The sequence below is a fragment of the Salvia hispanica genome, chromosome 4 (genome assembly GCF_023119035.1).
Source record: "Salvia hispanica cultivar TCC Black 2014 chromosome 4, UniMelb_Shisp_WGS_1.0, whole genome shotgun sequence".
Lineage (NCBI taxonomy): Eukaryota > Viridiplantae > Streptophyta > Magnoliopsida > Lamiales > Lamiaceae > Salvia > Salvia hispanica.
Genome location: NC_062968.1, coordinates 34,332,606 through 34,358,502, shown reverse-complemented (window position 1 = coordinate 34,358,502; position 25,897 = coordinate 34,332,606). Strand labels below are relative to the sequence as shown.

Genomic DNA, 25,897 nt, shown 5'->3' with positions numbered 1-25,897 from the left:
TAGAATAAAATATCACGGGGCAAATTAAATAACAAATAAAAATCCTCCAATTTGGAGAATGGAACTAGGCGTGTTTTAGCCTATTAAATAAGGAAGTGAGTTTTTTAATATTAACTAAAATAGGATATGACAAGAGCTCTTGAGGTATGGAAAGATTTTGTAGGATAATTAAATTCTAGGTATGGAAGGAAATCAAATAAAGAATCAACAAAATAAGCAAAATATTATTTCCTTCCCAACATGGTGATTTTCGAAAATCACTATTAAATAAGGGGGTGTCGATTTTCCCATTAAAATAAGGAATAATTGGGTCTTGGATTTAATTTGAATAAATATCCCAAGAATTAAATTAAATCTGGAAAAATAGAATTTCTTCTTCAAAAGTCAAGGGGTCGAAAATCTCAAGAATTTGGGTGACAAGTATTTATGGAAATTTTCTCTAGTATTCTCACTCACCCTTAAACAATTAATTTACCACATAAATCACACAATTTAATAAGTCACATGCCACATCATAAAATCAATAAGTTTGACTTTTCAAACTTCCAACGAGAACCCTAGACTCGACTCGGCCATAACATCTAATGCAATAAATGCATTCACGACTCCACGTCATCAATAATAAATTTTAGGGCTCTAAAATTAGGGTTAGGAAATTCGGGATGTTACATCTTTGCTTTATCTTGGAAATGGCAATCTCTATCTCTCATTAACATCATGCCTCTCGCATATGTCGCTCTATTATCATACATTTCAAATTAAAAATCGCCCCCAATTCCAGGCCTGGCCCATCGCCGCCGCTTCCACAAACGCCAAACGCCTGATGGCCTTCTCCCTCGGGCAGACGCGCGCCATCGTCACCTGCAATCCCGACGTGGCCAAAGTGATCCTACCACCTCATGTTCAACCGCTGCGCATCGGAGAACTAGCCAACCGAGGCGGTCGAGTGAGGGACGTGCTGAAGCTGGCCTCCCTGAACAACATGATGTGCTAGGTGTTCCGTGTTCGGCAGGGAATACGACCACCTTCCTTTCTTGGCTGGCGGCGGAGCTGTATGATTTGGTAGAGGAGGGATACAGTCTTCTCGGCCTCCTCAACTGGTCCGACCACCTTCCTTTCTTGGCTGATCTCGACTTGCAGCAAATCCGCCTCGTGCCAAGGGTGAACCGCTTTGTCCAGCGGATGGCGGACGGTGGTGGTGGCGCGGCCGCTGATTTCCTTGATGTTTTGCTGTCGCTGTCGGATTCAGACATGATCGCCGTTCTTTGGGTAAGAATATCCCGACACTTTTATTTTAAATATTTTTTATGTCATTTAGCATAAGTCTCTTTCACTTATTAATCAAACCTTATTTCTTATTAATACCGTAAGAATATTTTATAAGTAAATAAAATTAATATTTGTTTTATGTAACATTCAAACCTTTTTATATAACTATATTTATTTTATTGATGATAATTTTCTTTTACTAAAGTGGAGTGTAATACTATTAGTCATAAGAAAAATAATGATTTTAAGTGAAGTAAATATTTACAAATTAAATTACTAGCAAATGAAGAGTTATAGCATCCCTTATTTCTTTTTCTTTCTTTTTTTTCGCTGTTATGATACATCCAGAAAACACAATTTTTATCACCTAACTTATACTACTCCTACTTGGTAAGATGGAGACAGTGGCGGAGGGGGCAACCGACCCTCTCCGGCAATCCGCTACCATGGACCCGGACATGATTTTTCCATTGTCGCCCCTTCCGATAGCTTCCGACGTCGCCCCTCCCCACTTTGTTAGCTTCAGAAAAAATTTATTACGCCCCTTCCGTTTTATTATCCTGGATGGAGACCCCATCCATCTTCTTATCATGCCAAAACTAGCATTATTTATAGCATTTCCCGTTGCTAATTATTAATGGAAAATTTGTTACTTATAAGAATAAAGAAGAAAAAGAGTGAAAGTAACTTTTATAACGAGCTTTCTATGCAAGCAATGATTCTCATGTTTGAAAACTATTTATAAAGTAAAGTTTGGGTTAATTTGATGAGAGGAAATGATATTTAGGGGAACAGTCAGACACAGTGGCAGAAGCAGTTATGATGGAATGGATTTTGATGAGCTAGATAGAGTTGTTGGGAGATCAGGTGCGGTTAAGGAATCGGATCTAACCGAGCTAGTCTACTTAACGGCGGTGGTCCCTTCTCTCCATCAGGGACTCCTTTGTTGACGGTTATCACGTTCCGGCTGGGACCACATCCATCGTCAATATGTGGGCCATCATGATTGATCCTCAAATTTGGAACCGTTTCCTCGACCCCAATTCCACTACCGACTTCTCCGTCTTCGGGTCAGACCTCCGAATAGCTACCCTTTTGCATCAATTTCGATTTGAGTCTTCTGGTGAAAGCGTTGACTTGTCGGAACTGCCACTACAAAAAAGAAGGCGTTTTGCGAGCACTATGTGTGCTAGCTATGAGGCTTGTAGCAAATTTGCTACTACATTTTGCGAGCACAAAACCATTTGCGAGCACTTCTGCTAGCACCTTCAATTCACTCAGTTCTGCTCGCTAATCAGCGAGCACGTGTGGTTCAGTTGATATTTTGGACTCATCGCTAGCACAAATTTGCTCGCAAATTTACGAGCACCTATGCGTTGCTCGCAAATTTTGGATTATTTTCGAACAAATTCTATTATTTTCTATTTTAATTATTAATTTTTTTTACAATATCTGGACAATTTTTATTAAAAATTATAATAAAATGACCTTTAAAAGTAACAAAATTCAAAATTTACATCAAATTAATAATAATGTTTTACATTTTTATAGGACCATATATATTTTGACTTCTCATTTCGTAAACTTGTTAACTAAGATTCTTGAACTAGTCTAGCAACTCCGCATATTTCTTCTCTAGCTCCACGCGCAAGTCTGCATTTTGCTTATCTCACTCTGCTGCATTTTGCTTCTCCAACTCCACACACGACGAACTAGTAGTATATGGGAAGTAAATGCTCAGTGCCTAACCGGCTCCGGGAATTTGCTTTCTCTTCTTCATCTTCCTAAGAAGCTCAACGTAAATGGCATCATAATCTTGGTCTTCTACCTCGTTAGCCCATAATGCATTTGCCTTTGTCATAACTTGCTCCTTTAAACAAACAAAAACATAGTAAGTATTCTAAATTTAAACACAAATCAATGTAGAAAGTAAATGTAATTTTATCCATCAAATTCTGTCATAATGGAGAAATATAATTGTTTTTGCAATAGCATGTCCAAACAAGCAAAACATTCCAATTTCAAATCTATTCAAAGGCCATTTCTAATCAAGTAGAGACACAAACAATGAAGACCTTATTTCTTTATGACCAACCACTGGGTTAAATCAAGTGATCTACAATCATGTGGTAGTGCTCAAGCATTTCAAGAAGTATACAAAGATAGCAAACCTGTTGCGTGTTGGCACTGCACTAGATATAAGGTAACTTGATATACTTGGATTTTACATGGTTTTAGAGGGTGGTTATGTATAAATTTGGTCATATTTTGTCTATTATTGGACATGTTTATATATACTTCTCTATTATATTGGTATGTTGACCATTTTGTTAAGAATGTGTAGAAAAAGGTACAAAATATGTGGATGTGCAGCAGCCTTGCTTTGAGACAATATTTACTGGAGATTTTGAAGTCCAATCAGCCCATAATGCATATCAATCTCTTTGTCTTCGAAAGAGCTTCGCGTGGGTATCTTGCACGCCTCAATCGGAGTTCGGTAAAAGAAGTTATGGTCGTTACAAGAACACTGCGCTATCCAGAAACTTACACGCGGCCAGGTGAATTATTACACTGTAAATTCACCCGGCCGGGTACTGTATTCTGCGGGAAATGGCCAGAAAGGGGTCGAAAATGACCACCCGGCCGGGTGAATTTTGCTCTTTATAATTCCACCCGACCGGGTATGCTATTTTGGCGTATTCTTTTGGCAAAAACGCGATTTTTTATGGAAGATTAAAAGGAAAACGCATAGGGTTCACATCGATTCAACATCTACCGCCTCCAACACTCACACACCCCCCCAAGAACACTTGGAGAGAGAGAAAGAAGATTGAAGACTTCCAATCGGAAGATTGAAGTTGTCATTCCATACATTCATTATCACAGGAGTATCTTAATCTTTTCTCCATGTATTTCATAGAATCTTTTGTTTCAAATATGGTTTTTGTGAAGAACATGAGTAGCTAAACATTTCTTGTAGAATTCTTAGTGATGATGCATTAGTTTCATAGTTTTTATCCAATTGATTTTGTTCTTACCTTGCTCTTGTAGTTATTTGATTATTCTTGGGTTTATTCCTTTCAATTGCTTGATCACCACTTGATTGTGTAGGATTAATTAGATTAATCGGGAGATGAAATAATTAATCTGGAAATAAGAATAATTCACACCTTAATGCAATAAAACTCGGGAGAGTTGAGGTTTTGAGTGAGGTCTTTGACCTAATCGAGCTTTGGGGAGTTAGGGGTTTTACGATTAGAAGGGGACTTCAATCCTAGCACCTAATCTGCAGGTTTCTCACCTCGGGAGGGGGTTTAATCTATAATTGTGGTCGACTTAGTAATTCTAGAGACACCAAAAGGTAAGACAATTTGATTGGATAAGAGCTTGGAAATGTGCATCGGATCCTTGAGTTCTATAATTTTCTCTATATTATCTTTTCATTCCGTGTTTACTTGCTTTTATTTGTTTATTTGCTCATTATATGTTTTTCGTAGTGTTAGAAAACAACCAAACCTTTCATGATTCTCTAGATAGTAGTCAACATTTGTTCGTGGTAGTTAAGTTGATACAAATTTGTCTCTGTGGGATATGATACTCTTGCTTGCTAATTGCTACATTAGCCCCGTACACTTGCGGGTATCACTTGTGTTAAAATAAGTCGAGTCATAACTCTGCTCCAATTTGCTTTCTGAGCACTTCACCCTAAAAACAAGAATGTAAAACATAATCACACTCAAAATAATCGTATGTGTCATACTATTTCATGGTAATGATTTTTTATTAGATTATCATCTTATTGAAAGGTGGTATACTGATTCTGGTTTAACACTTACTCTGAATTTGATTCTCAATAAATTAGTGCCAGTTTGTGCAACTTTGCGGATGAAAAAGCAACCCCTATAACAAAAAGGTATACAAAACTTAGGTTACAAGACCGATCATATATTCTATATTCTTCATTTTTTCCTTTAGGAATATTTACTCATCCATTTTAAATGCATATGCATGCAGTTATGTACAAGGCAATAACTTGCTAACCCAAACACACAGTTCATATTCCAACAAATTAGCAACCTTAAGAGTTTGCATTCTCCTTCAAGTGAATGCTGATTTAGTAGCAACATCAAAGAATATCATGTTGTCATAGTCATTCATAGATGAGATATCAAAGAATTCCTTGAAAGAGAATCCATCAAACAATAATAATCCTAAGTGTCACAACTGAAAAATGTGCTCATTTGAACATCTCAAATGGTGCTTTAGGCAAGAAAGTTTACAGAATATCAACGGGGAGGTAGTACAAACAAGAAACAATTACATCACAAAACTGGTATTGCAATGCTATGATCATCAGATAAGAAGCTTCAAACATTGCAAATAGATGATGCCGAATAATGCTCATTATAATCAATAAGATTCCAGAAATGAGAGATACCGTGTTTAGGTGACAGTAGATAGATTAAGTATAGATCTTCGAGACTCTTGGTAAATGCTCTTTTTATGACTTGAACCTGCAAAATAATACATTGAATGACCTGAAATTAAACAACAAGAATGAATCCACTCTACTAGATATTATTAACTAGATAGCATATACGCAATCCATCAGAATTCAGAAACCACCTAGTCACTTTTGTGCCTCTTCCCATGTCACTTTTCCATTTTACTATGCAAAATTCAAAGCAACCATACTCACAACCACCTTTCGAATCCTATCGGAAGATAATCATTAACACTATATTTGCCCCTGTACCTTTTGGATCTTAGAGGCACACATTACTCAATTCCGTAGCCTAGAGCCACCTCAGGAGCTCAATAGAGCTTCATCACTGTCCAGAACAACATGTATTTAACTTTGCTAAGGCTGCCTCTGTTCATGAAATAAAAGGCACAAATTAGCATCTATTTGCGCAGAGAAGGAGAGATAGATTTAGAATATTTAGGAAAATTACTAATATCGGTGAGAAGAAAGAAAAAAAGCAACAAATTGACCATCTTTCATCTTTTCAAGCATCGAAAACCTTATAAGAACAAGATCACGAAGCAAGACACAACAACATTTTAGATAAGTGCATTTGTCCAGAAATTGTTTGATTAAGCTCTATAGATAACATTCTGGTAATCAAACACTGCTAATTAAGTGTGGCCATTATTGAATCCTAATCATAGAAGATCTGTTTGAACATTTTAACAAACACATGGAAGATGGCACGAATGTGTTCTACATACATCTGTTCATAATTTTTAATCGAAATAGGGCAAAATTGAATCTGCAAAACTCTCATTTTCTCTTATTACTACTTCAATCAACGCTATAATCAACATTCTATACAAGTAATCACCTGAATCTGATTTCATTCCTAAAAATATTCATTTCCTAATCAAAATCAAACACTCAAAAGCCATTGCAAAAAATTGAGGGGAGAATAGCTCTAAATCTCTAATCAATTAGCATAATCGAAAGAGTAATTGAACAAAGGAATGAAGATATTCACCTCGATCTCAATTGAGAGGAAAACGAAGTCAGTGAGAGGAAAAACCGGTGGAAATTTTGTCTTGAGCTGGAAATGAAGCGTCCTCGAGCAGAGATGGATCACACCTATTGCGGACGAGAATTGGGGGAGACGGTGAGATTGGGAGAGGCAGTGAGAATTGAATCAGGGGAGGAATTCGACAGCTTCAAGGAATTTAAGAAGGAATTTAAGTCTGAATTCATTTTCAATACAAATGAGAGCAATTGGGCGTGTGGGAATTAAGCGAATGAGAAGAATTAAGTATTTACAGAGCACCTATTTCTGCTCGCAAATTTGCGACCACAGGGACTTTGCTCGCTAAATTGCGAGCACATGCATATGTAAGATGCACAGTTTGTCACGATTGCGTACATCGTTTGCTCACAAATTTGCGAGCACTATGTGTGCTCGCTAAACTCCTCATTTTATTTGTTTGCGTTTTTGCTCGGTATTATGCTCGCAATTTTGTGAGCAGACGATACTATTCTCGAAAGTTAGCAAGCACCGGTGGTGTGCTCCCAAAAATTTGGTCGCAAACGGAAGCTTTTTTTGTAGTGCGCTAAGACTGTCTTGTGAAATGGCTAAACCTCTCGTGGTCATACTCCAACCCAGGCACTGTCTTACGACTTCCCTCTATTAGCTTGAAAAAATATAAATATGTAGCCATGCGTTTTGTTACTTTTATAAAAATAAGAAAAATATTGAATTTCATATCTTCATGTATATGCATGGGTTGTGGCCATGCTTCATCTATGTGAATGTCTTGAATTTATTGAGTACTTGTTTTTTTCTTTTCCTTCAAGTTTAAAGCATTTACGGCCATAGCAAATGACTCGATTTCATACTATCTTTTACAATAAATGAACAAGTCTATTTTACTTGTTATTGCCATATTGATTTTTTTGTAAATAGGTATATAGGGTATTGATCTATGGAAAACTAGATCTAAATACAAAAATGCAAAATAAAATCATACGAACGGCATATTTAGGTCACTGTTAGTTTATCTTTAGGTCATTTTAATAAAGGATGACCTAAAAATTAAAATTATCTAATAATGACATCAAATCCAGATTTTATAAAATGAACTAAAACTGATTAATAGCGATCTTCCATGTTTCTTCTTGTTTGAAAAGGTTGAGCTCCTCTGGTGATCACTCTCATTCCAAAGAGTTTCTTGATTGTGCCTTTGGATGAGATGGAACGGAGGGTATGAGCTCTGTTGGCTTCGGTAGGCTCTTCGATGCTTTCTTCCAATTGTTATTAGGACTATTAGGCTTTCTTGGTACACCTAATTCCGTATATCATTTTCATCGAAAAGGATTTAGAATTGAGTTACTCTTGTATGATTCAATTTCGTATTCTAATTTCAATTTCACGTACAGAACGGACATCTTAAAAAACCACAAACTTATGACAATTTACAACTTTTCCAACCCGACTAGAAATTTTTTGAAAAACTTTGGTTTAAACTTTAATTTACCCATCTTCGCATTATTAGGTTTGAAGAGTTAGCCTAAAAAGGGTTGCACAGAGCAATTGTGGGTGTTGAAATGCATTGAGTAGTTTATGGGCTGACAATATAAACTCCCAAACAATAAAATAAAACAACGATTTGAGTAATACAAGCAGGGGCCGCGCGAACGCAGGCCCCCTCTAACACAAATTATGACGTAGGCTCGACCACTTGGGCCGACCTTAGGCGGGCGCCCCTCCAAAGTGCAATGGAGGTCGCCAACCTAGGCCATGGGCCTTATGGATCACCCATCGACCCCGTCCAGGTAAGTATGTTTCTTGGACCCAATGGCCCCTCTTTTATAACCCAACTTTCTCTCCATTCTTCTTCTCTCAACCGATGTGGGATACGGAGAATCACAATTTCCTTCTGCAAACACAACTGAGCTTCGCCAACAGCCTTACTCAATTGCCCTTACTTATTTCAGCATCAAAAATCAAAAATCAAAAATAAAGAAAACATAATGATTATTGCTAAGTTGTTACTCATCAAAAAGGTGGAGTAATATCTTCTTACAAAAGTAGTATGAAATATTTGAACATAATTGATACGTCAAACAGGATGGAACCGATTCCCATGGTTGAATGACAAGAAACGAATATTGAGTGGGGCAATTTAACTTTCATTTTATTCCAATTATTGAGTTACTCTTTCAGTGGATCTCTTGTTCCACAAATGTCAACTACTACTACATTGAGAATGTTAGTCAAATGATTGCAAGTGCTGAATCATAATAGTAGTTTTATACCAAAAAAAGTGACACATTTTATTGAATCACACAACAAGAAGAGCATATATCAGCTGCCCCCCACTTTATATAAACTGGCTTAATAATCAGAACCCACATATTTTATTTTATTTTTCTGTTTTTGCAAGAACAAGATACTCCTCAAACTTATTGTAACATTGCATGACAAACACAATTAAAACACTAGAAAATATGATAAAAATGTTCAACCATTGTGGTTTCCTCTGCTGCCATTGAGCTTCCTAACGAGAGTTAGATGGATCCCGGGATCGTTGTGGTGGCAGCTGCTGTTGAACACAATGGAGTTGTTCACTCCTTGAACGTTGCTGTTCAAGAACGTCGTCATGGGCGGCTGCGACTGCCCCACCGAATTCTTATCCTTGTGGTCACTGGTGGTGTCGTTTGCGAGGGTGTAGGCGGTGCCGTGAGGGTGTTTCTTCTTGTTGGAAGAGGTTATCTCCATGAGGGCTCCCCTGTTTTCACCGGTAATGGTGATCACTCTCATTCCCAAATCTTCGGAGTCAGAGAGTTTCTTGATCGCGCCCTTGTCTTTGGTTGGAGGCTCCCTTTTGCCTTTGGATGGGAGGGAATGGAGGGTATGAGCATTGTTGGGTTTGGTGGGCTTTTCGAAGCTTTCTTGGACGAGGACGCTTTTCTGCTCGATCTTGGGCTCGCGGTCCTCCTGCGATGGCCTGAGCTGGGCGGGGGGCAGTTGGAGGGGGGAAGGGGGGTGAGATGAAGCCTTGATTTCTTGTGATGGTTTGAGTGGTTTGGGAGATGATAGGGGCGTGTCTTTCTTGGGAATGGCTGTTTCGGCAGTTGGGAGAGGTGGTGTAGGTTTGGAGGAGGGTGGGGATGTGGTTTGAGTCTTGATTTGAGGGGACGAGGTAGGGACAGTTGCTGGTTTTGTGACCGGGGAGGATGGTGGTGGTGGTGATGTTGCAACTTGGGCCCTCGGTGGAGAGGGCCGGGGTGCAACTGGTGACCTAGGTGGGGTTGAAGGGGTGGTGGTTGGGACAGGGGAAGCTGGTATGGGTGGAGCGGGGGGCGATGGCGGGGCAGTGGGAGGCTGAGATGCAGGGGCTGGCTCTTGGGGCGGCGGAGGAGGCCTGATTGGGATTGCTGGCCGCACTATGGCTGGTGGGCGGGGCGTTGGTGTTGCTGGTGCTGGTGCTGGTGCTGGTGGACGCATAGTGGGCAATCTGAACCATGGCGGACGTTGAGTGGCCATCTGAAGTTAAAAGAGTAGTAGTATGTAGTTATGAGTTTGAGTTATGTAAATGAGAAATATATAGAGGAATGAAAGATGGTATTGTAAAATGGAGAAGCGATTTGGAAAAGAAGAAAGGAATCGGATTCAGCTGCGAGAAAAGGTTTAAGGATGGTATATGATGATGATGGGTGGTTGATTTCATTGTAACACAATGCATCTTGCTCTGCATACAAAAAATACTGTTCAAAATTCAGCAATTCTTTTTGTTTGTCGGATTCAGATTTTGGGTATCATCTTGTTCATATGTTAAGTTGTGATTGTATTAACACAATCTAAGTGTATGAAACACACAAATTGATTGCAAGAGGTTGCTTGTGGAGACGTTGATTCGGTGCGCTTTAGTTTCTGCTTTAAATATTTGTAGGCCACTTATGTTATGGCTTTCTTTCTTCTCTTTAATACAGCCCAAATTCATTACATGGAATCAGGTAGCTACATGGGAGAATGCCACGTGATTTCATTGGGCTTATTCTCAAATTCTACCACTTCGTGATTTTTTAGTTTCACACGAGTATTTTTAAGGCAGTAATGTCATTTTTTCAAATAATACACGTGTCATTCACATTTAATACTTCAATAGTTCAATTCAATGCCAAATCGGCTTCTATTATTCATTTGGCAGAAAAATTTTGACTCAACAATTACTTGAGTACTAAAGAGAAATAAAGTAAAATTTCTGATAATTATATACTCCTATTATTTATATTCACCATAACCTTCTTTTTATGTTATATTCATTCAAGTAACTCAAGATTTGTTTGAGTAATTATATAATCCTATTATTTATATTCACCATAACTTTTTTTTATGTTAAATTCATTCAAGTAACTCAAGATTTATCAATCGTACTCAATAGTATTAATATTCTTTTAATTTTTATGTAAGTAGTAATCAATTGTTTTTGCAGTTATACTTTTCATGTGATTGATATCTTAATTTTTGTGAATGTTTATACTTTATATACTAGGAGTAGTATTTAGGAATACAAAATATAGTATAAATGAATTTTAATAGTATTTAGTTTTTGGCCAGATTAGACATGAAATTTGAAAGTTTAGAATTAGGTCAGGAGATTTTTAATCCAATAAAATTTTAAATCAATTAGCTCGCAAACGAAATATGGTTGACCCGAAACCTGATGAATTTACCGATTAACATTCATGCAATATGTTCGGACCACTTAATTTTTATATAATTATTGCAATTCTAAACTTAATGTCTAGGATCAAAATTCTAGTCGTGAATTTCTTTCTTTTGTTACTTGTATTTAACTCTTTTGTATTTTTGTTCTTTCCATGTATCTGGCCGTGATTCTGATTTTCTTATTTTTGATACTAATTGATTATGATAAGAAAAAAAAATATGATGCTCAACATACGTCAAAGACATCCCATGTCCCCACCTTGACCTTAATTAGTAGATGGTCAGAATTAGCAATCCTGCTCAACTCAATTCGATAAAAAAAAATATATTCCCTCCCACAGGAAATGTTTTCTAACGATGACTATAATAAACAATCTTTAGATTAAAATGTGTAAATGACTAAAGTATATGATAGAATTTATTCTTAAAGAGAACAAAATAATAATATTTTAGTTAAAAGTTCCCTGCCTACGTTCCTTCTGAAACATACTAGTACTATAGTATATATGAGCGTTTCGTAACTTTATCTAGGAACAATGTTTTTGGCAGACAACTTGAGTTGTAGAATAAAACAAATAGATAATTGCATTTTTTGGTGGTTGAAACTTTTTTTATTTGACAAATTGGGATTTGCATATGTTTAAACGTCTACTTGTTAACGGCGATATAGCCACTCTTCAATACGCACCAGATGCCTTCATATAGAATTACACATAATTGGATCTTTTGTCTATCCTTTATTTTTGTTTGAAATATTTCCTCCGTTTTTTAAAATAGAAACATTTGAAATTATACGGATTTTAATGCACAATTTGGTAAAGTAAGATAGAAGAGAAAAAAAATTGGTAAAGTAAGAGAGAAAGAGAAAAATTGATAAAGCAAGAGAGAGTGAGAGGAAAAAATAATGGAATTAATGTTAGTGGATTATGAGGTCTATTTTATTAATGGTATAAGTGGTAAATAAATTAATGTATAAGGGTGTAAAAATTTCCTAAAATAGAAAGTTTGAAAATTACTATTTTTAAAGAATGAACTAAAATAAAAAATAGTTGCTATTTTAAAAAAGCGAGGGAGTATACAGTAGAAATGGAAGGTTATAGTTATTCGTTCAAGCAATCAAGCCCATTTATAGTATGGGCCAATCATGGAGTAGTATTTTCACAATCTGACTTATGGATATGTTTGATAGCATAGATATTAGTTGTACATCCAATCTGTCAGATTTCGATTAAGCTATGTAGAGTTAGAAATTATCAATCACACATTTTTAAATCAAACAAATTATGCAATTCAACTTACAAAATTTGACTACATAAACAACTCGGCAATATAGAATTTCCAGAAGTCGCTGTTAATGCTTATGCAATTTCTATCATGCTTATGTGCGTACAGCGTACCTGCTGGGGCGCAAAGCTCAATTAATGGATAAGTTTTATGTGAGTAAGAAATTACTAGTAAATAGGAGTACTTAATTAGATTAAAATTGCGGTGCACTCCATCAATTTACCTGCTTCCCATTCTTATTAAGCCTTATTTATTGTCACGTACACTACCGATACATTACATACCCCTTCTCGCATATAGATAAGCAGTCGGTTTTGAGGAATAGTAGTACTATCTAACAAATTCAAGAACAGAGAACAAAATTAATAAATTTTGCCATTTGAGAAGGTGGTTTTACTGTGCGGTCATGGTCTTAGTCCTACTGCTTATTAGCCTATCATTGCTTTTTGTCACATTTCCCTTATATTGATTGATTAAAACTAGGGTATTAAATTGAGTTTAATATGCTACAAAGCTACTGTTTGTAAAAATATTTTAGGCTTTAGCTAATTGAATTAGGCAAAAGGAAAATGGTTATTAGCCTAGAATTGGTATTAATCATATTTAAGCGTGTTAAGATATTAATAAGGCCATGTTTGGGTAGGGTTGATAACTCTACAAATGAAATTCTATGAATAAAAATGTCATTTTTGTTGATAAAATTACATCTCTAAATGAGTTATCTAATGTTTGATTAAATGTCGAGTGTGGTTCCCACATGAGACCTGGTCGTGGCGTGAATATTAGAATGCATGTGCATTTAGTTCAATTAAAACATGATGAAACATAAACGTCATTTAATTTAGAATGAAATACAATAAGCAGTGATCCATAATCACGCCACATTTATGACTGATTTTGAGTATCATCGCTGATCACACATCACATCACATCGCATTGTTTTATTTTTTCTGATAGCGCCCAAAAATGCAGCCTCAAATTTTATTTTCTTGCAACAATGCGTCGTACTCCTCGAAACTCCCATCTTATTCCTATTCCTCCTCCTCAATCATATTATTACTCCGCCCCGCCCATCTCTACGATAGCCTCCACCTCCCCCAACTCAACGACTCAGGTGGAGAAGTCGCGCTCCTCCACGACTCTGACTACATCAATCTCCTCTCCGCCCGCCACCACAACTAAGTCGTTTTCTCCCCCGCCAACCGCATCAACTCCAGCACCGGCAAATCAAGCTTCATCCAATTTCCTCAATTACGATATCTACCTATTGGTGCAGAGCTCGCCGACCGGAGGATCCGAGGCGGCGCGTTTCCACATCGGCTCTGCTGAATTCTATGGACGGATTGTCCAATTTCCAGGATGAGAGGATCATGATCTTCACCGTCAACACAAAGGAATGCTCCGCGACGTGCACATTTATTTTCCATTCTGCGATTTCAATTCGTTCAAATATCTAGAGAGCAATTATTATTCACGCAAGTCGACAAAATATTGGAGAGCAGGCGAACAATGAGATGGGCGAGTTGATGTTAGTGAGCCTGAAGACGGTGGTTTCGACGTTAAGGAATAGTAGGTTTGAACGTTATTTCCAATACACTACACAGAAAAACACATATTTTGTCGTGAAAAGTGTTTTGTGAGAGGGAGAGGTCCTACAATTAGGTGAGTTATTATTGGTGAATGGTGGTGATTGTAGGTCTCATAAATTATTGAGCTGTCTCATTCCTTAGATCTTATTAATTAGTTGGAAGCAGTGGCCATCCAACCAACATCACAAATTAGACAGCAGTATATTTGAGGATACATGCAAGTTGTCTCAGCAGAGGCCAAACTGTTCAACTCCATGATTGTGTTCAAACCAAGTATTCAAATTTTGTCAAACTAAACCCAAAATTTGATTTTAGTCGTGCTCAAGTTCAACAACCACATGAAGCCATTAAGATGACAATTTCAATCGGACAGCGATGGATTTAGCCTCATTCATAAATACATAAAAACACATGACTTTTTAAACTATTTGAGCTCATCTAAAACCGCAAAAAACACAAGCATCAATGAAAATAGGAAGAAATTGTTGATCCAAAAAAGGTCAGCAAGAACAGGTGGGCGGGTTCTTGAGTTCACTAACTTCAGAGTGAGCGGCTTCAATCTTGAAGCCTGACCGGCGGTGTCCCAGATCTGAGCCTTGATGAGTTTGGAGCTGATGGTGACTGTTCTAGTCTGAAATTCAACGCCGATGGTGGACTTGGAGTCAAGACAGAACTCGTTCTTCGCGAACCTCGACAGTAGCTGCGTTTTCCCCACCGCGGAGTCGCCGATCACCACCACTTTGAACACGTACGCGATCTTCTCCTCCTCGCTCATCTCTTGATTCATTTTTCCTGTTCAGAATTGATAGAGAGAGAGACACACGATTGGAGTAAAGCGGTTAAGTTGAATAAATAAGGCGGAAGATGAAGTGATATTGATGGCTGTAATTTGTAAGTGCCTGCTCAATCAACTGTTTTCACTTTCACTATATTCACTCACCAGACTCACCACATAATCTTCAATCTCTTCAATTAATCAATTTTGCATTATTTCTAACTAAGACCATCTCCAATGACTTTAAGCTAGCCACCCACTCTCTCTCTCTGCCACGTCATCAGCACTAAAATTCTACCTGCCACGTCATCATTTTATTCAAATAGGCTAGTCGCAATAAAAATAATTTAAAAACAACTACATTTACGGAATTAAATTTACGAGACATATACGGAAAAATTCATTCATTTCATTTAAAAAAAGAGGTACATAGATAAAAAAAAATAAAAAAATACATGATTTTTAAGAAAAAGAACGGGCTTCCACACACGAGCTCCGCCGCTCTCTACTCCTCATCGTCGCCGCCGCCATCGCCGTCGCCACCCGGGACTTCCACATCGGTGGGGGTATCTGAGCCCGCGTCTGAGCCCCCATCAAAAAGTTTCAAAAAAAAAAAACAAAAAATGGGCGTTGCCCGATCGCTCGCCAATCGGCACGCCACAATGGCGGCTAGCGCCTGGAAATCGGCGTGCGCTCGCCGGTTTCTTCGCCGAAATGCCGCTGGCTAGTTCCAATAGTTCGGCTAGCCGACCGGCTAGCGATGCGAATCGGCTAGCCGCTATTGGAGATGCTCTAACCATGTTATAGTCCAACTCATTTTGACTTAATAGCAAACTCAACTGTTATGAAAGTTACTCCCTCCGTCCCCTTTACTTGACACGGTTTGACTCGGCACGGATTTTAAGAAATGTAATGGAAAGTGTGTTGAAAAAATTGGTGGGATGTGGGCCTACTTTTAAAGTATTAGTTTTATAATAAATGTGAGTATGAATGAGTTAGTGGAATATGAGATCAACTACCAAAAATGGAAAAAGTGAAGTGTATCAAGTAATGAGGGACGGACCAAAATGGCAAATTGTGTCAAATACAGGGGGAGGGAGGGAGTAGTACTTAAATATTGGGGGCACTCTTAGCAGGATATATTGACAGCTATTAAGTGATGCAGTTCAAAGTGCGATGACATAAATCCATATCTCTTAAGATTTAGCTGAACCATTTCTTTAACCAATTTAATCACCAAAATTTAGTTGTTTACCGTTACGTTTTATTGGAGTAAAAAGGCCTTATTCCAAGTCGAAATTCAGGATAAAATCCATTACTCTCATCCTACAAATTCTCAGATTCAGATTCCAATCCAAATCAACTTTACTTTATTTTGAATATTCAAATTTTAAAAGCCAACAATTCTTATGTTAAAAAGTCAATAAAAAACTGACAAGGTTATATGTTCTGTTTCACTAGTAATATCAAAGAACAATCAAAATAAATCAAATCAATTTCACAATTTAATTACCGAATCATGGAATTTTCTCAGAATTCTCTGTCAAGATTTACGGTTAAAAATTAAAATGATTCTGCCACAATTTGTGATTGACAATATACTCACATTCTTCATTTTATTGTCTTACAGATTATATTGCAGTAAGATATCATCAATCAGTATAAATGATGGTATCCATATTGGCCCTTGATTGAAAGCAAGAACCTAAATTCCTTGAATATTTTGTAAATGTAATATTCACAGAAAACATAAACCTTAAACAAAATTTGGTGTAAAGCACAATACTATATAAACATTAAAACGACATATACACACATCAGTCCTGTATGGCTGTATTCTTTTATAGAGGACAATTTAAATGCTATTTGTGGACCCCGTCAAGAGTCCCATTGCACAGCTCCCTTGTCCTATCACAAATGTTGTTCAATTTCTTGTTTTTCATATTTTCAGTGAGTAGTATTCTTTTACTGCCGCAACAACACAAGCATTCAAGAGTAAGAATGTGGTGATATCAGCCCCATATGTAGAAACTGCATTCACCACAATGTCATGATCCTATATGAGGCCGCTCATATAGTTAGAAATATCCATGTAGCATCAAGAAATCATTTAAATAACTATTATCCATTGCAGTTAAAACTTGCTCAGAAGAATGATAATTATTCAGCAATCAATTTTGTTTTTATCTGTCAACTTTGAGCAATTAGAAATATGCCAAATTACAAATATAAAAGCAAAGATTACATTCTCTAAAATTGTAAAAAATAAAATAAAATAAAGTAACATATGCAATAGCATTACAGAACAGGCTTCTATATCCACAAAAAAAATAAAACCATGATCACCGTTTTCTATAAAATAAAGATCATAACAGCTTTTGTTTTGGTGTGAATCTTCTCCTCCTCCTCCTCCTTCCCACATACTTAAGAAGTTCATCTATAAAAATGACTGGTGCCGAGAGCAGCAAGACAAGGAGCCATTCATTCAAGCCTAACGGAACCACACCAAACACATTCGCCATGAAAGGGACGTACAGAACGAAACAGTGGAGAGCGAGAGAGGCGGACATGGCCACCAGCAGCCAAGGATTCGTCCACGGCGGCATTCTCACAAGGCTATTGTCTTCCGACAGTGCGTTCAGAGAGTTCAACATCTCAATAGCAACCAGCACAGACAGCGACAGAGTCATCGCCTTCACCTTACCCACCGAGAAGTAGTCACAGGGGTCTGAGAATGAGATGGCCCCGCCACCACTCACTGTGAAGGGAGACGCGGTGAAGTTTGACCATGTTGAGCACTCCCCCCAGCTGCGCAGCTGAGATAACTCAACCAGAGTATGCCCGTCCGCGACCAGGTTTATGCCTAGAAACGATGCCTGTGTGTACCACATGACGAACACTCCAACTGTTGCAATGCCGACATAGGACCCTATCACCTGCCAAGGACAACCGTGTAAGAAAGTAGTTCTTGTCCTAAAATGAAAGGGCGGCACAAAAAGAGCAAGCAGACCATGTAGCGGAAGAGGATCCACGAGTCAATGAGAGCTTCACTGCTCTTCCGAGGTGGTTTCTGCATGATATCGACATCAGCAGGGTTGAATCCGAGGGCTGTTGCAGGCGGACCATCCGTGACCAGATTCACCCACAGAAGCTGCACTGGTATCATACATTCCGGTAGGCCGAGAGCAGCAGCCAGGAATATGGATATAACCTCCCCTACATTAGACGAGATCATATACCTGATAATCAACACAACTCCATTAGTACTAGATATGAAGCGTATCTGAACCTTGTCTTGTAATGCAATGAAACAAAGCATACCTGATGAAGGCTTTCATGTTATTGTAGATTGAACGGCCTTCTGCAACTGCTGATACAATTGTGCTGAAATTGTCATCGGCTAACACCATATCTGATGCTTCTTTCGCTACCTAGCAATTGGCAACGTTTCTTGGATTAACTTCTATGATCACATTTCCAACTATATAGTTGCTTTGTACAATAAGCACCATGTTTTTAGATGAAGTAATGGGAAATGCATAACATATAGCTCTGTTACCTCAGTACCAGTGATTCCCATCGCTATTCCAATATCAGCAAGTTTTAAGGCAGGTGCATCATTCACTCCATCACCAGTCATTGCAACAATTTCTCCCATTTCTTTGAGCAACCTCACAATATCTTGCTTGTGCCTAGGTTCGGCTCGAGAAAAGACCTTGCCCCCAGGTTTTGACAATATATCAATTTGTTGTTGAGAAGAAAGGGCCATGAACTCTTTACCGGTGAAACTTCTTCCTTGGAGATCCTCGCCTTCAGGAAACAGCCGTATTTCCTTACAAATGGCCTCGGCTGTGGACTTGTTGTCTCCAGTTATCACCATGACCTTGATTCCAGCTCCTCTGCAATCCTCGATTGCTCTACCAACTTCCTCTCGAGGAGGGTCCTGTATTTTGAATAGATTGTCATAAGATACAAATGCAAGTCCCTTTCGTGTCTGATAAATAGATTACATATTATGATGAGATAAGATATGAAAACTCACCCTTATACCAACTACTCCTACAAAAATTAGGCTACTTTCTATGGAGGAGTAGCACGAGGGGTCGAGCAACTTCTTGTGTGCTGGATGAGTCTCAGTATAGTAGTCTGAGAACTCTCCAAGATCATCTTTATATGCCAAGCCTAAGCATCTCAAACCCTTTGAAGTCATGTCCAAGAGCCTTGCTAACAACATTTGCCTACAGGTTTCATCCATGGGGAAAGTTGAACCGTCAGCAAGTTGCACATAGGAAGTACGCTCCAGCAAACTCTCAACGGCACCCTACATGAGAAGTACACATCGAAGAAAAGAACGAATCAGTGCACATCGAGACCAGTAGGAAATAGTCTTGGAACATTTCAATTGTGACAGATCTACTTAGCCATGAATTATTTAATATGTAAACCAAAATCAGAGAGGGTAATCTATTTCTCAGTGAGCGAGCATCCTGAAAAATGGCTGCTGTGAGACGAATGGAAGTTACCTTGACAAGAAGTCGATTGCTACCATTTGTTTTGCGGACAACAACGCTCATAGATTTACGGACGCGATCAAACTCTAGTGTTGCAACTCTTTTTGATCTTTTAGCCCACCACTCGCAACATGCTGAAGTGAAATGAAAATGTTAGAAATGGCATATACAGAGCAAAAGGGCAGCAGTAATGAAGATAAATGATCTGCTCACCTAATTTAACTGCATTGCGATCAATCAAAAGATTGGACAAGAGCTTTGAATAACGAATCTTATCCTTTACCTCACTATCAGGAACTCCCATCTTCTCAACCAAAACCTTAAGAGCAGCTTCTGTGGGCAATCCCGTTGCTCTAAACAAACGACCATCACAATATATTCCAGCATCATTACAAACTGCACAAATCTCAGCCACTGCTTGCAAATTGGCATCCATATTATAACAGTTCCAATCCACTATCCCTCCATCCTTGGGGTCATAAGTTGTGCCTTCGACATGGAGAATTCTAGAAGCTGTAGTCTTACCTCCCAGAGTGAAGAACTCTGTTACTGCCATCTGATTTGTGGTCAATGTCCCCGTTTTATCCGAACAAATAACAGATGTGCATCCTAATGTCTCCACGCTAGGAAGCTTACGTACTATAGCATTCTTTTGAGCCATTTTCCGGGTGCCTAAGGCTAAGCACGTTGTGATCACAGCAGGGAGGCCTTCAGGGATTGCAGCAACTGCGAGGGCAATGGCTATCTTGAAATAGTAAGTGCATTTATCGAAAGAGAACTTGAAATTCGAAGGCCATCCATCCACAACCTCCCATGACAGAAAGTATTTGTAGTTGATAAGCCATACAACGAGGCAGATGATGCCAATTGCAGAAGTGAGCCTATTACCAAACTCATCAAGCTTCTTCTTCAAAGGAGTGTCACTCTCTTCCAATGAAGCCTCGTGGATTTGAGCTTGTATCTGTCCGATCTCAGTCTGCATCCCAGTGCTGACAACTATGCAAGTGCAGCTGCCATTAACAACGGTGGTTCCAGCAAAAACCATGTTCTCTTTCAACTGCAGTTCACAATCATCCAAGAATACAGGATTGGTGCCTTTCAACACTGGCATTGCCTCCCCGGTCAGAGAGCTCTGCTCGACTCTTAAGGTAGAGGTTTTTAGCACTGCCACCCTCATGTCAGCCGGCACTTTATCCCCTACACGCAGTTCCACAATATCACCGGGAACTAGCTCGCGTGCAGGCAAATCAGGCACCAAATATCCATCTCTCAACACCTTGCCAGATTCACATTGCATCTCCTTCAACGCTTCAAGGGCCTTCTCTGCATTACCTTCTTGCCAAACACCAACTATTGCATTAAGGACTAGTATCAAGACTATGACAAAAGGCTCAACATATGCCTCGAACCCCGACTCCTCCTCATCACTTCCTTGCAAGAAAGCCAGAACAAATGAGATGAAAGCAGCTAATAGAAGGATTTTAACAAGCATATCATCAAATTGCTCCAAAACAAGTCTCCATAGGGGCTTCCCCTTCTCTTTCTGGAGTTCATTCCATCCAGATCTCTCCCTCCTTTTCTCTGCCTCATACGTACTCAACCCTTTGTCTAGCTTCACTCTGTACTCCTTCAAACACTGCTCCACAGACCATGACCATGCCTTAAATGGCTTCTCATCAATTCTTTCTTCCATTTGCAAACAAGATATGGAGAAGATATCTCACTCAAAACTCCTACACAAGAATAACACAATTACAATTAGCTGCTTCAGAAAATAAGCAAGTAAGTAGAGGTATAAATGGCAAATAAAATGTAATCTTAATTTGGAAGAGAAAGAGACACTTTGATAATATCAAAAGCCATTAATTCAGCTATACCAAAACTTGGCCCGCATATGTGAAGGGAGACAATAATTCATCTTGGTTAACCGATTTAAATTTCCACCAACTAAAGCAATAAATTCCCCTACCAACTTAATCAACACAACTACAACAATCTCCAAAACAACATAAGGATATGAAAAATCACAGTAATTCTCAACACTCCTGACCTCAAGAATATGATCCAAATTCACGTAAAAGCTTAGATGTTTCAAATCACAGTATAAATAGAGGGTGAAATGAGAGAGACAAGAAGACCCCAGTTGAGAGAAGTCCACAAATACCTCAAAACGAAGAAAAGTCCATGGCTTTAACTCCAAGCAACAAGGAATCGCTTCTCCCAAATATACAATTGAAAAGTAGTGGACGAATTTTCAGTCAATAAATGCTTTTGTTTGAGAAAGTGGAGAAAATCTTTGAAAGAGTGGGGTTGGATTTGCGTGGGGATAAAAGTGGTAGCACTAATCTTCTTTTGAAACTGCTTTCTTCAGTTTGCATATTTTCGAATTTAAAAGCGGGATAAATGAATACTGGTTTTTTCTTTAATTGGGAGGAAAGAAAATGAAGTTTCACTGTTTTTGCATTGAGTTGACTTTGTGCCTATGAAGACGTGAAATATTGAAATCTCAAATCTGTTCCAACAAACAAAACAGACTGGATTCTCTCTTTTTCCTTTGTTTAATGTACAATAATTAAGATAGAAAAGTTGGCAAAACAAGAAGGCCTGCACCATATAAATAAATTAAGTAAGCTTTCAAGCTACGAATATTTTTTTTAATCAAGTAGAATGTTCTCTTAAACTATTTGGACTTGGTAAATGTCAATAAATCTTAAAGAATGGGAAATAGGGAGGAAATGTTGTCTAATTAACAATTCAAGAGTGGGCTGCCTTAAATATTAGTACTAGCTTCGAGTTTTAAATATCATTAAGTTTCCTTCTTCTTGCAGATTAAAAATTTGAATTTTTTAAGGATTAAACATGTGGAGAAAAATGGTATACATAACTCATAGTGGTATTTCGAAATTTGTACAATCTCACATTCTTAACTAGACGAAATAACCAATGGTCATTCATGTCATTTTTTGTACGCACCCTCACTGGGATATAAAGATAGCAAATACAAACACTATATTCACATTATCAAGATGGTTGTCTTGTCAGGCTCCAGAGTATAAAAAATTGTTTAACTTGTACTACTCCAGTTTATTTCATATCGAATTATTTTCTTAAGTTGGATCATTTTTATTTGTAATAAAATAACACATTTAATACTCCCTCCGTCTTCGATAATTCGTCCCACTTTGACCGGGCACGGGTTTTAAAAAATATAATAAAAACTGAGTTGAAAAAGTTAGTGGGAATGTGGGTCATACTTTTATATATTAGTTTTATAATAAAATGTAAGTAAGAATGAGTTAGTGGAATATGGAGTCCACTACCAAAAATGGTAAAAAATGAAAAGGGTCATTATCTGAGACGGACCGAAATGGAATATTGGATCAAATTATCTGGGACGGAGGGAGTATCTTTTATTTCCAAAGGATGGACTGAGAAAATAATATTGATAAGGATTAGGTTTTTAAAGTTTTTATTTAAAAGTGTAGTTTTGGTTGATGTAGATGATTTATAGAGGCTTTGCATAGTAATTTAAACTTAAATTTAGATAAACGTAGAAATTTCATAGAAGAAAAATGCTATAATAAAAATTATTTTTAATTTGAGCCCTTGTTGGCTTCACTTGGGTTCCGCCATGCTTATTTCTTCTACATTTCTCTTCTTATGACTTATTTCATCGGTCACTTTATTATTAAACGTCTTTTCTAAATCTCATATCTAAGAGCGTCTCCAATGGTGGACGTCGCGGTAGGACGTCGCCGACGTCCGACCGGACGTCCGCCGTAGTGGCGACGAAGGGCGCCCACGCCCGTCCCCAACGCCCGTCGGATGGGCTCGCCCGTCACCCCCACGGGCGGGCGGACGTCTGCCGTAGTGGCGACGGTCGGACGTCCCACTCGGACGTCCAAGTTTTAAATATTTTTTATTTTTTATTTTTTAAAACTCTATAAATAGGGCTCGTTGAACTTCATTTCATTCACACCACTTGTGTTGACAAGTTTCTCTCTCTAAACTCTATTTTCAAGTATATCTAGAATGGCGAGTAGTCGTGCGGGTGGTAGTGGCGGATGCGCTAGTGATAGTGATGGTGATAGTGATAATGAATTGGATCTCGCTGTGCAAGAGGCGATTGATCGATTGCTCCGACAGAGGCAGCAGCGGCGGCGGCGGTATCTCGGCCGATCCATTACCGACGTCATGTACCCCGGGACCACATTGCTGCACATATTCGGTTGTATGAGGACTACTTTGCTCCGCAGCTGCATTTTGGGGATGCCTTATTCCGGCGACGTTTTAGGATGCATTGTCCGCTGTTTATGCATATCGTGGGTGCTTTAGAGAAAAGATACGAGTTTTTCAGATCAAGGATGATGCGGCTGGCAAACCCGGACACACGCCCTTACAGAAGTGCAATGCCGCAATCAGGCAACTGGCGTACGGAGGCCCGGCCGACATGTTCGATGAGTACCTCCACATTGGCGAGTCTTCAGCCGTCGAGTGTCTGCTGGATTTTTGCGCGGGCGTTAGATCGATATTCGGGGATCATTATCTTCGGCGTCCGAACCCCCAAGACTGCCAGCGGCTGATAAATATGCACGGGTCGGTGCACAGGTTCTGTCACAACCCGACTAACCCTTTTGTCGTATATTCTTATAATTATATAAATATGAAATTTTTTTTAGCAAAAAAAACCTATATGTAAAATTCATAAAACACCAATATAAGATAAGCTCAGAAATCAACATTTATCTGTTACATATTTCAAAAGATTTTGAACTGTATTGAGACTCTCTCACCACTCTATATGTTATACATTGGTCTACGTGCAAAATGACGAGGAAGAGAAGATTGATATAATGCGTCAGCCGCCAACTATGATAACACGTGGAGTTTCTAAAACTCATATCAACCAAAACATCACCGATATCTTTGCCTGAAAAATATTAGTGGTTTATATGAGCCACAACTCAGTGTATACAAATTTCACCTTTAATTTCACGTCACAAAAATGTCAAGCATATTCTTTAACTATAATATATATATTTAACTAGAAACAACAAATATCATAAACGATTTCACGTCCATATGCATATGCCTTTATGATCCTTTTTAATACTATGTGACTAATCAAGCCTGGTATCTGCCCGGGATTTCCATTGTATACGACCTGCAGGTCCCTTTTAATTATTTGACTTTTTCACGAAGGCCCCTCTTTGATTTGACTTTTCCACGAAGGCCCCTCTTTGATTTGACCTTTCCACGAAGGCCCCTCTTTGATTTGACCTTTCCACGAAGGTCCTTCTTTGCTCTTTGTATTGACCCGTAGGTCTATTATCATTGTATATGACCCGTAGGTCTTTTTCCATTGTATATGACCCGTAGGTCCATTGCCATTGTATATCAAATCCAGAGCAAGACAGTCACATATCCTCTTTAATCTCATGATTCGAATAATTCCAATACCATACATCAAACATACCCATTGCACCAATTTCATATCCACATATTCCATCAATTAACTCCATTGCTATAGATAAACATATTCATTGCACAAATCACATATTCACATCATAGTACACTATCATTAGTCGTTAGCATTCCATATGCCAAATGCATCATAGTAAACCATCAATATCGAATAACACATAATCATTTCAAGCTCACGTCATACAATTCATATAGTCACTTCAATTTAACACATAGCAATCGATCACGTAAAATATGTAAAATTAAAAGTGTGATTTATACACACCTTAATCCGATGGAGAAAATTTAGCCAAGCTCATGGTTCCACTCCTTTCGAATATTTTTCTTCTCATTTGGGTAGAAACCCCCCTCCCTTCTCTTTTTTTTTTAAAAATTTTTTTATTCTTCGTAATCTATACTAATCTAAAGGGACAGTTTATTGAAAAGACATTTTTACCCTTTTTAGAGGGAAAATGTGAAGCTATTTTGTTTATCCTTTTAGTCATTTAGTGAAATGGTAACCATTGGACAAAAAAGAGGCAATATTATTGGACCTAATATTGGTGGGGAAAAAATGGTCCACTAAAATTATAGCTTCTCCACTATTATTGAGTCTGCTATCAAACCAAAGCTAATGAGAGACGAGAAAGGTGAGAACAAAAAAAAAAAGAAAAGAGGAAGGAGAATGAGAGAAATGCAACTGCCGGTGGCGCCGCCGGTTAGGCGGCTGTGCAGACCCACCAAAATCCTCCGGAGCACAAAATACCAATTCTTGAATGCTGGAGCACACTACAGCGATGCCGGCAGGCC

General features: G+C 38.3%; 3 protein-coding genes, 2 long non-coding RNA genes, 1 other non-coding gene and 1 pseudogene across 7 annotated transcripts; 1 reads left to right on the top strand and 6 right to left on the bottom strand.

Annotated features, from left to right (window-relative positions):
• The first annotated feature begins 760 nt into the window (after positions 1 to 760).
• LOC125218715 lies at positions 761 to 7,475 on the top strand (annotated as a pseudogene).
• LOC125218717 lies at positions 2,775 to 3,478 on the bottom strand. The gene is made up of 2 exons (XR_007176009.1): positions 3,441 to 3,478; positions 2,775 to 3,139 (listed from the first exon to the last, which is right to left on the bottom strand). It is a non-coding gene; the product is annotated as an uncharacterized LOC125218717 (long non-coding RNA).
• LOC125218716 lies at positions 4,767 to 7,187 on the bottom strand. Its single transcript, XR_007176008.1, has 5 exons — positions 6,768 to 7,187; positions 6,026 to 6,142; positions 5,708 to 5,783; positions 5,106 to 5,169; positions 4,767 to 4,974 (listed from the first exon to the last, which is right to left on the bottom strand). It is a non-coding gene; the product is annotated as an uncharacterized LOC125218716 (long non-coding RNA).
• Positions 7,476 to 8,413: 938 nt separating the features above from the next.
• LOC125185808 lies at positions 8,414 to 8,574 on the bottom strand. The gene has a single exon (XR_007170304.1). It is a non-coding gene; the product is annotated as a U1 spliceosomal RNA (small nuclear RNA).
• A 680-nt stretch (positions 8,575 to 9,254) lies between these two features.
• LOC125220958 (extensin-like) lies at positions 9,255 to 10,241 on the bottom strand. The gene has a single exon (XM_048123084.1). It carries the CDS (start codon positions 10,239 to 10,241, stop codon positions 9,255 to 9,257), a length of 987 nt encoding a protein of 328 aa, XP_047979041.1.
• Positions 10,242 to 14,679: 4,438 nt separating this feature from the next.
• On the bottom strand, positions 14,680 to 15,255 carry LOC125217676 (ras-related protein RABA3-like). The gene has a single exon (XM_048119195.1). It carries the CDS (start codon positions 15,123 to 15,125, stop codon positions 14,763 to 14,765), a length of 363 nt encoding a protein of 120 aa, XP_047975152.1. The 5' UTR covers positions 15,126 to 15,255; the 3' UTR covers positions 14,680 to 14,762.
• Positions 15,256 to 17,359: 2,104 nt separating this feature from the next.
• LOC125223217 (calcium-transporting ATPase, endoplasmic reticulum-type) lies at positions 17,360 to 22,038 on the bottom strand. 2 transcript variants are annotated; one of them, XM_048126250.1, is made up of 8 exons: positions 21,789 to 22,038; positions 19,838 to 21,357; positions 19,637 to 19,758; positions 19,156 to 19,434; positions 18,673 to 19,056; positions 18,435 to 18,544; positions 18,124 to 18,352; positions 17,360 to 18,049 (listed from the first exon to the last, which is right to left on the bottom strand). In XM_048126250.1, the coding sequence occupies exons 2-8, from the start codon at positions 21,315 to 21,317 to the stop codon at positions 17,480 to 17,482; spliced, it is 3,174 nt and encodes a 1,057-aa protein (XP_047982207.1). In that variant the 5' UTR covers positions 21,318 to 21,357; positions 21,789 to 22,038; the 3' UTR covers positions 17,360 to 17,479. The 2 variants fall into 2 exon arrangements, with proteins under 2 accessions (XP_047982207.1, XP_047982208.1); XM_048126251.1 differs by having other exon boundaries at positions 21,675 to 21,805.
• Positions 22,039 to 25,897: the final 3,859 nt, after the last annotated feature.